At 35.3% G+C, this 12,006-nt stretch overlaps 1 protein-coding gene across 1 annotated transcript in view; it reads left to right on the forward strand.

The window, feature by feature from the left end:
• The first annotated feature begins 221 nt into the window (after positions 1–221).
• Positions 222–12,006, forward strand: part of ube2q1 (ubiquitin-conjugating enzyme E2Q family member 1) — a 26,879-nt gene continuing 15,094 nt past the window's right edge. Inside the window, exons 1-2 of the mRNA XM_079825232.1 lie at positions 222–675; positions 3,924–4,028. Coding sequence (XP_079681358.1) covers positions 517–675; positions 3,924–4,028 — 264 coding nt within the window. The 5' untranslated portion in view covers positions 222–516. The remainder of the gene's footprint in view (positions 676–3,923; positions 4,029–12,006) is intronic.

Genomic DNA, 12,006 nt, shown 5'->3' on the forward strand with positions numbered 1-12,006 from the left:
TTCGCCAGTTTTGTTTAAAGTGTTTTTAATAATGGTAATTGTAATGAGAGATAATGGCCTCATAAACCCGCAGTGAGTGTAACAGTGGAGATGCTGAACTCAGCGCGCGCTCGAGTGTGTTTGATTTGAATGAAAATAAAGTTTCAGGAAGCCGTTTGTGTCCTGTGCGGCCGCGGTGCATTCTGGGACTGCGGGTCCTCCACGCGCGCCTCCATCTTTAAACCCCAGAGGGAGAGAACAGCTTCCGCTCAGGCGTACACAAACACGGTCCCGCGCTCACATCCACATTAACGGCGGATTAAACCCCGGAGCCGCGCTTCACATCGACGGATCGGACCCGCGGGGATCCGAGGAACTCGCGAGAGGCGCGTTTGCGGTTCGGGCGGCTTTATTTCCGCACTGACATCCGTGAAAACACCGGCGGAGCGGCAGCGCGAGAGCCCCGGTCGTCTCTTCTTCTTTTGTCCATCTCTCCGTCTTCTCTCCCGCCTGATGCCCGGAGATGAGTAGGGCAAGATGTCGGTTTCGGGACTGAAGGCCGAGCTGAAGTTTCTGGAGTCCATTTTCGATCCGAATCACGAGCGCTTCAGGATCCTCGACTGGAAACCGGACGAGCTGAGCTGCCAGTTTAACGTGACCGGGGAGAAGCTGCTCATCATCCACTGCAACATCACGGTAAGACCGGGCCCGAACCGGGTCCGCGGGGCTGCTGAGGGTCCGACAGTCGGCGTTAGGGCGCGAGGTGAAGTGCGCACTTCTGAGGCCACTAGTGACCCAGATCTGGGCTTGTTTTCTTAATTTCCGGAAGCCATTTTCTGTTGCGCGAGAGCGACACTGACGTCATCAGATCATCGATCACACATACATGACCAAAGGTCCTCAAACACTGGATATGGCTCATCTTACCCGCTCTCTATTCAACATTATAATATGACTTTACTATCTGCTCATCATAGTACAGTACTGATATTAGACGTTATTTAAGCCTTTATTTATTATGTTTTAAAAAAATGTTTTTATTTATACTGTGAAAACACATTGTATGCGTACAATTATTTGGAAAATATTCAGTTTGTCTTAAAAATAATAATGTAATTTGTTTCTTCTCGTTATAGTACTTTAAAATATATATTTTAATATTTATTTATTTATTTATTATTTGTACAGTGAAAACGAGTATTATACATTATTATATAAGACTATATTATAAGAAAAATATTTGTGAAATATTTGGTTTCTATTAAAAATGATAATGTAATTTTTATTTTAATATTTTTTATTGTATTTTTTATTATTTATACTGTGTAAACGAATATTATAAATGTAAAATACTATTTGGAAACTATTTGGTCTCTAATAGAATAATACAAAATATATATAATAAATAAAAAAAATTCTACTCAAATATTAATATCAAATACAAATATTGTAAGTGTAAAATTATTTGGAAAATATTTAGTTTGTCTTAAAAATAATAATGTAAAAATGTTTCTTCTCATTATAGTACTTATCTAATATATATTATATTTGTTTAATTTATACAGTGAAAACGAGTATTATTATAATATGAGTATATATTATAAGAGTATTATTAAATATTATTTGTGAAATATTTGGTTTCTATTAAAAATGATAATGTAACATTTTTATTTTAATATTTTTTATTGTATTTTTTATTATTTATACTGTGAAAACGAATATTAAAAATGTAAAATATTATTTGGAAACTAATTGGTCTCTAATAGAATAATACAAATAATGTATAATAAATAATATTTTTTTCTACTCAAATATTAATATCAAATACAAATATTGTATGCATAAAATTATTTGGAACATATTTAGTTTGTCTTAAAAATAATAATGTAAAAAGGTTTCTTCTCATTATAGTACTTTAAAATATATAGTTGAATATTTATTTATTTATTTATTATTTGTATAGTGAAAACGAGTATTATACATGAATTATTATATAAGACTATTATAATAAAAAATATTTGGTTTCTATTAAAAATGATAATGTTACACTTTTATTTTAATAATTTTTAATTGTATTTTTTATTATTTATACTGTGAAAACGAATATTATAAATGTAAAATATTTGAAAATTATTTGGTCTCTAATAGAATAATAAAAAATAATGTATAATAAATTATATTTTTTTCTACTCAAATATTAATATTAAATACAAATGTTACATGCGTAATATTTTGAAAAATATTTAGTTTGTCTTAAAAGTAATAATGTACTTTGTTTCTTCTCATTATAGTACATATTTAAATATTTTTGTATTTATATTAATATTTTGTTTAATACTGTGAAAATAAATATTATAATTGCATTAAATATTATTTAATATTTGAAAATGTTTGGTCTCTAATATTTAATAGAATAATACAAATAATGTATAATAATAATATTTTTTTTTCGACTCATTATAATTATAATACTTTTTAAAATGTATTTTAATATATATTTATATATATATTTTTTTTTTATTTATACTTTGAGAACTAATATTATAAATGCGTTAAGAATTATTTGGGAAATATTTGGTCTATTAAAAATAATAATGTAACATTGTTTCTACTCCTTATAGTACAGTACTGATATCAGATGATATTTAATGCTTTTTTTTTATTTTATAGTTTTTAATTACATTTTTTTTATCATTTATCCTGTGGAAACTAACGAATGCGTACAATTATTTGGAAAATACTATAACAATAATGTAACAAAAAATGTTATACTCACTGTAGTACTTATTTAAAAAAAAAAGATATTTATTTTAATATTTTAATACTGTGAAAAATGAATATTATAAATGCATTAAATATTATTTAGAAAATATGTTGTCTATTAAAAATAATAATGTAACTTTTTCCCTGCTCATCATAGTACTGAACTGTTTATTTATTTTAATATTTTTTTGGTAATTTATACCGTGAGTGAATGAATGCGGGAAATTTAGTTTTTACATTTTTACATACACACATTTTTTTTGTACTCAATATAGTACTAATAATTTATTATTTATTTAAATATTTCATTTTCAATGTGAAAACAAATAGTATAAACGCATATTTGAAAATATTTAGTTTTTTTATATTTAATATTTAGTATGATTATAATTTTTTCTACTCACTATAGTGGCATTTATTTGAATAATTTATATGATTTATTGACGTTGTAATAAATCTTTAATATCAAACATTATACAATGATTAAAGTGTCGAAGTTTGTTTTTAGTGTGGAAATATTGGGACAAAGTGTCGGCTATAAATGAGATCAGTTAATGGACATTTCACACTTCATATGTTTATATTTACTTCATGAATTGCTAATGGGTATTGTCAATAATGGGTTTTACAATAAAGTCCTTTCTGTTAACACAATCTAACAATAAGTCATATATTTTTAATGTTAATGTTACAGTGCATTAACTAATGTTATCAAACACAACTTTTGATCTTAGAAATGTTTTATTAAATGTCGAGATGGACATTAACTGAGATTATTAAACAAATGAAACCTCACTGGGTCGCTAGAAAATCATAAATGTTGTTTGTTTAATGTGAGTTCCTGCATTACAGGCATTACTGGTCCTGCTTACTTATGGGATGTTGGAGTGACATCACCGCCTGTCAAACGTTTGGACACGCCTCTTTCTTTATTATTATTACTATTGTCCACATTTGACAGCGATGGGAAGCTCAACAGAACTACTAGAAGCTCTAGATTTTATAGGTTGACTTTAAGTAAAGGTGTAAATATTATGAATGAAACGGCTCCAGAACACTGGAGCTCTAACCCTAAGAGCCTCGTCTCCAGAACCGCTCAGAACTCCTGTCAATAGCTGAATTCGTCTTCAGATGCATTCTGGGTAATGTGGTCTCTAATGTTCAAACCTCTGCTCTTCCAGGAGTCCTACCCCTCCACTTCCCCGATATGGTTTGTGGACTCCGATGACCCGAGTCTGACGCAAGTTCTGGAGCGGCTGGAGGACGTGCGGAAGGGAAGCACGCTGGTAACACACACTCCTCACTAGTGTTAGGCCCATATATCGCCCGATATTAGCGATATTTCCCTGCATTATTTCCAGACAGGCGTCCACAGGGCAGCTCTCACCGTCTTCACACTCTCTCGCTCTCCCTCGCGCATATTAATCACAATCAGCTGAGAATTGACACGATGGTAAAGCTGGAAAGACTGAAGTTTCACGTGGAGCATTGGGAGATTTTCTCCTGAATTACCGCTGGTGTTGCTCTACAAGAGATTCAGTGAAGTGCACCTACACTCTAAACAATGCTGGGTTAAAAATAACCCAAGTTGGGTTGAAAATGGACTAACCCAGCAATTGGGTTGTTTTAAGCAAACATTTAACCCAACCGCTGGGTCAAAACAACCCAATTGCTGGGTTAGTTTTTAGAGTGTAACCTTTAAATGACTACCTCACCTGTTTTTATTATTTGTTAAATATAGTTTTTTTTAGTTCAATAAATGTTCCTTTTTTAAATTTTAAATTGTTATCATCCTGATCATTGTGTCATTTTTATGTTGTAAATTGAGGGAGCAAAAGCAGTATCGGCTCCAAATATCGGCTCTAGGGAATCGCTCATCGGCTAAGGCTGAGGAAAAAAAATCGGTATCGGCACTACTAAAAATCCATATCGGTCGATCAGCGCAGCTGTCCTGATAGAGTCGCTCGGCATTAGGGCTGGGTAAAATTATAGATGGATATTATATTATTATCATATTCTGTCCCTCCCGGATAACAGAGAATGGGCAAAGAGGCGGGACTTCAGGAGAAACTGCGGAGGAGCTGCTTGAGGAAAACACATCGATTCTCTTTTTTATGAACCGATATCGATTCTTAAATCCCAAGAATCGATGAGTCTATCCTGTGTTCAGATCATGAATGAACAGAACATTGTAGCGTCTCCATCCAATAAATCACAATCTTTGTGCTGTTATTATTGATATGAAACAAAGATTTAAGTTACGCACTGCAAAAAATGCTTTTCTTACTGAGTATTTTTTTCGCTTTCAGTCCAAATAGCAAAAAAATCTTATATTAAGAAGCATTTACTAGACAATATCATGGGATAAGCGAAATAATCTTGTTTTCTGTTTGTATTAAGATTATCTTGCTTATCCCATTGGCAGATTATTTTGCTTATTTTAAGAGTTATTTTGAGTTATTTTCCCCCAAAACAAGACAAAAACTTTTGCTTGTCTAGTAAATGCTTCTTAATGTAAGATTTGTTAGATATTTGGACTGAAAACAAGACGAAAATACTAAGTAAGAAAAGCATTTTTTGCAGTGCGTCCATTTTACTAAGAAATTCAAAAACATAAACGTGAGCTCGCTCTGGGTCAAGAGAAGCGGCACGTGAACAGATCTTCTCCTCCGCTTTAATATCACTTACAGCCCCAAATAAACATGAATGAGATCTGAACGGGTGTTAAAGATTTACAGACATCTGTGTCATGTGATCGCTCAATCACGGAAAGATATCAGTAAAACCGTATCGTCACATTCACCTCAGAAAAACCCCATCCAGTGTCCAGAAACTCCTCAGTCCGCTTAACAATCAACTCTCAAGAGGAGCTTTCTGAGTAATATATGACCCATATTACATATGCATTATCATTTTTAATCTTCTTCAATATTTAATGTATGCGTGTATAGGGATGGGTATCGAGAACATGTTCCAAATTGCCCAGAAATAAGAAATGTGCATTTCGACCCCGGTGCAGCCACACATATCATAACTATCTATAGGCCTACTTATATTCAGGAAACGTCAAAATTAAAATACAATTTACACAAAACGAAATTAATTTTAAAGGAAGACTTTCTAGAAAACAAAATTAAAAGAAGTGCTCAAAATCCATGTCCCCAGACATATGCGCATCTGATTATGTGCCTTACTCATGCTGCTCGCTTTTCATAATCAACATATGAAATTAAAAATGTATAATATTTAAACATAGCCTAACTATGAAACTAAATAGGCTGCGTTTTCTTTAACCCTCTGTCCAACAAAGTCGTCGGCGCCTTCTGATGGATTTTGTCCTTTATGACAGCGGAAACAACTCACAATACTCCGTCATTTCTAGCCATACAGATAAAACATCACTATAAAACATAAACTGTCTTTAACTTTGTTTTTTTGTTTTTTGTACACTCACAATAACAACAAACGCCGTGACTCAGGGAACAGATTATTCTGCTCTCCAAACGCTGTCTTCATTTCAAAAATATATTTTGTTTATTAAACGCAAAGTTTTTCATTTCAAAAGCGTTTCTAAATTCAGTTCATATTTCCAACAAACGAAATTCCGAGCCAAAATATCGAAGCGGTAAAACTTTGAGTTTCCACCATGCAAATTCAAACTCTGTATGTGGCAATGCGTCACAATAACCTGGTGTATCATAAAGGTGGATCATTCTTTACAGATGATGGTGTGTTTGGACAGAAGACGAGTTCTTTATTAAACTCATAAAAACAATAGAATATAAATGCCATAATTTATCAAGACCTTGAAGCAGATAAGGGAGAAACACCCAGAAACACGGGCCGCTTTTCCTTGCCATCAGTGCTTGGATAACACACACACACACACACACACACACACACACACACACACACACACACACACACACACACACACACACACACGTCTCCTTCCATTAATAACAATGGCGTGCGGTGGCTGGGATATACATAAACCTAACAACATGCGTAGCATAATTTTTGGAATGACTTATCACGAGAGGATAATTTTTTTTAGTCGCATAACATCAGTTAATGGAAACACTGTCATTTCGCAATATTCTTTTATTGACTTTTAGAAAATATCGTCAAAGTTTTGCGCAAATCTGTAATGGAAACGCGGCTAATGTCAGACTGGAGAATATGAGGAGATCATCAACACTCAAGCTCTAGTAGACTGTGTGCATCATGGGTGCTCTTTAAGTCATGTTTACTGTGAAGTGAATGAAGGTAATTTGTAACGTGATAGATCTGCGCTTTAGAGCGGAGCAGCTGCTGTAATCACCACACTTTGATCGGCTGTAAATAGTAATTACCAGCTGAGCTACACTGTAATCTACTCGACTGTTACACAACAGACAATAGTGTAATATGAGTGCACACTATTGAGTGAGCGAGCGCTTCAGATGTGGCCTGACGGACGGGTCTGTGACAGATTAACTGGGACACACAGGACACTTTTAGACAGGACCTGTGAGATCCTCTACACTTAAACTTGTTCTGCTTGATGGATTAGTTTCCGCTGAAGAGCCTGTGCTTGTGTTCTCCTGTGGATGATAGAGGGAGTTCGGCTCAGTGTTGATGCAGCGGATCTTCTGAAAGTGAATGTTTACTCTCTTCAGGTCGTGTGTCTGAATGTGCCGTGTGGAGACTCATCACTACAGGTTTGACTTCAGCCAATAGAGACAGAGCGACACGCGTCATAATCTGAAGGCCACGCCCACCGGGGGGGAAACAACCCAACGCTCTCCATTGACTTTGCATTGCGTGAAGCGCCTCATTGTCATTTCAGACTTATTACAAAAAACAGAACTACGTCTAAAAGCTGATATGTGACAAAGTGTGCAGCAAACAAGCTAAACAAAACCCACAACCAAAAACACAGACGTTTTTATAAGCTATTGACCCAAAAAACGAGCATTTAAGGACAAAAAAGTGGATCCAGGCCAAGTTATATTACACTGAGAAGTACACACACTAGAGGAGAACGTCATCAAAGACAGGAAATATAATATATAAAACGGAAATTTGGATATTTTACTTAACAGTGACACATATTTACTGCACACACACACACACACACACACACACACACACACTGAGACACACTGAGTGTCAGGATCCCAAAATGTCCCCATTCTTCAGCTGAAGCGTCACGTTTTACTGCCTTTATCCACTTTTGTCTCCTTAAACGCTCGTTTTTTTGGGTCGACAGCTTATAAAAACGTATTTCTGTGTTGTTTAGCTTGTTTGCTGTACACTTTGTCACATATCAGCTTTTAGACATTGTTCTGTTTTTTGTTATAAGTCCGAAATGACAATGAGGTGCTTCACACAATGCAAAGTCAATGGAGAGCGTTGGATTGTTTCCCCCCCGGTGTGGGCGTGGCCTAAATACGCTCTGTCTCTATGGCAGATGTGGTTGGTTGTTGCCATAAACTGTGCAATAATATGGCCGTAGTGTCACTCGCAGGATCTGAAGAGAGTTCTGAAGCGTAAAGTCGGGTCGAGCTGGCCGTCGCCATCTTGAATAACTGAGAATGGGTAAAGAGGCGGGACGTGGGCGGAGCTGAGCTGACAGCAGACAAACGGCAATCCACCTGTCACTCAAAGAGGCCACGCCCTTAATTATGCAGAACTTTAAGGCTTTATATAATGTAAATGAATGAGTTATAAAAACATTCCCCCCTCACAGTCGTCATGAAGGGCAACATTAGCCGTACAGAGCAAAAGCACAGTTTGTCCCAGACTGTAAACATGTGTTCTTCTGCTGTAGAGTTGGGCTTCAGCCTCAACCCCTAAACTTCTGTCCAGCCCCCCTAAAAACATGTGTGATTAACCTTTATAACATATGAAACTGTCCCGTCTTTATCAGTGTGTTCTTCAATCCGCAGAAGCAGAGGTGTGTGTGCTGATCTGAGCTCTCATTGGTCTGTCACCGCTCGTCAATCTCAACATATTTGAGAAAGCCAATCAAATCAGAGAGTGGGCGGGCTTTATGTTCACAGAAGCTGCTGAGGAACTTTACAGGGTTCCCGCGGGGTCTTAAAAAGCCTTAAAATCATTGCATTTATTAATTTGGAAATAATACCTTAAAAAGACTTGAATTTTAATGTCTGGGTCTTAAAAATTGTGCTGTATGAAACTTCTCTGTATTGTATTTTTCCTCAAAAGTTTCATTTGTCAACCACGATTATTTTGATGAAATAACGTAGTATAAATAAAGAGTGGCGGAATCAATAATTGAGTACAAAATACACGAGCACATGATGCCCTCAGTAAATGAAGATCACACAACCATAGACTGCAACACACACCTCAAGCAACAAGCAAAGCAGAAGCACTAAATAGATATTCATTTTTTATGTAAATGGTCTTAAAAAGACTTGAATTTAACTTGAGGAAACCTGTAGGAGCCCTGCTTTAGCAGCTCGACTATGATCTGAGGCTAAACTAAACGTTTCATATTTGAGCTGCTTCTGGAAGACAGAAATGTTAAACAAATGACTAAAATATTCAGGCAAATTAATAAACTTTTGTCTTATTTCGCCATTTTGAATTGAGATAGGCCTATGTAATGTCATTTATAATATAATTAACAAACAAGAAATATTAACAAAGCCGTTTTTCTTCAGATTAGGCATAAGACTATTAGTAATAAATGTGTGCTTATTGTAAATTTAATAATTCCATGTGTAGCTCTCAGTAAATAATAAAGCTCAGCTTTTTTCAGCCTGTATTGGGCTTAAGATTAATAATGAATGTGCGCATATTGTGAATTAATTTAATGCATTTAGTTACCCAGCTTTCCTGTTAGCCTTCAGTAAATCAACATGTCTATGAAAATGATTCATAAAACATATAAATATCAGTTAAACATATGTTTACGGTCTTCACTGACGAATCTTATTAGTCATATCTGCCACTGACATGGTGTTCAAGTTATTGTTATTTAATTTTTGGCGTTCAGATTATCTTAAAATGCACATATAGATCATGTAGATGTAAATGCACATATAGATCATGTAGATGTAAATGCACATATAGATCATATAGATGTAAATGCACATATAGATCATATAGATGTAAATGCACATATAGATCATATAGATGTAAATGCACATATAGATCATGTAGATGTAAATGCACATATAGATCATATAGATGTAAATGCACATATAGATCATGTAGATGTAAATGCACATATAGATCATGTAGATGTAAATGCACATATAGATCATGTAGATGTAAATGCACATATAGATCATGTAGATGTAAATGCACATATAGATCATGTAGATGTAAATGCACATATAGATCATATAGATGTAAATGCACATATAGATCATATAGATGTAAATGCACATATAGATCATGTAGATGTAAATGCACATATAGATCATGTAGATGTAAATGCACATATAGATCATATAGATGTAAATGCACATATAGATCATATAGATGTAAATGCACATATAGATCATATAGATGTAAATGCACATATAGATCATATAGATGTAAATGCACATATAGATCATATAGATGTAAATGCACATATAGATCATATAGATGTAAATGCACATATAGATCATGTAGATGTAAATGCACATATAGATCATGTAGATGTAAATGCACATATAGATCATGTAGATGTAAATGCACATATAGATCATATAGATGTAAATGCACATATAGATCATGTAGATGTAAATGCACATATAGATCATATAGATGTAAATGCACATATAGATCATATAGATGTAAATGCACATATAGATCATATAGATGTAAATGCACATATAGATCATATAGATGTAAATGCACATATAGATCATATAGATGTAAATGCACATATAGATCATATAGATGTAAATGCACATATAGATCATGTAGATGTAAATGCACATATAGATCATATAGATGTAAATGCACATATAGATCATATAGATGTAAATGCACATATAGATCATATAGATGTAAATGCACATATAGATCATATAGATGTAAATGCACATATAGGTCATATAGATGTAAATGCACATATAGATCATATAGATGTAAATGCACATATAGATCATGTAGATGTAAATGCACATATAGATCATATAGATGTAAATGCACATATAGATCATATAGATGTAAATGCACATATAGGTCATATAGATGTAAATGCACATATAGGTCATATAGATGTAAATGCACATATAGATCATATAGATGTAACTGTTCTCGAGGGGTCGTGGAGAATCGGTCGCATCGGCTTCAGGAGGGGCTGCGGAGGAGCTGATTGGGCGATTCATGGCCGATTATCAGAGCTGGAGAGGAACTGATTACAAATGCTTTCGTTACACTAGAGGACATTTTTAAATGTCTTTCTGCTTTCTTGAGGATAATTAAATTGTGGTACTTTTACTCTTACTTGAGTTTAATAAAAATAAAGTAATCAACTACATTTTTTTTTTTCACCAAAAGTACAAAGTATTTTGACAAAGGTGCCAACGGAGAAACAGGTCTGACTCGCTTCGGCCAATCACAGACAGGTCTGACTCGCTTCGGCCAATCACAGACAGGTCTGACTCGTCTAACTTCTGCTTTTGTGTTACGCAGAAGAAATAACGTCATACCGGTTTGGAACGACATGTATATGACAGAATATGTATTTTTGTATAAATTAATCCTTTAGTATGTGAAGATGGCTCAACACACACACACACACACACACACACTGCCCCTAAACCTACCCATCACACACACACACACACACTGCCCCTGCCCCTAAACCTACCCAACACACACACACACACACACACACACACACACACACACACAGACACACACACACTGCCCCTGCCCCTAAACCTACCCAACACACACACACACACACACACACACACTGCCCCTGCCCCTAAACCTACCCAACACACACACACACACACACACACACACACACACACACACACACTGCCCCTGCCCCTAAACCTACCCAACACACACACAGACACACACACACACACACACACACACACTGCCCCTGCCCCTAAACCTACCCAACACACACACAGACACACACACACACTGCCCCTGCCCCTAAACCTACCCATCACACACACACACACACACACACACACACACACACTGCCCCTGCCCCTAAACCTACCCAACACACACACACACACACACACACACACACACACACACACACTGCCCCTGCCCCTAAACCTACCC

This window comes from Gobio gobio, assembly GCF_949357685.1.
Source record: "Gobio gobio genome assembly, chromosome: 9".
Lineage (NCBI taxonomy): Eukaryota > Metazoa > Chordata > Actinopteri > Cypriniformes > Gobionidae > Gobio > Gobio gobio.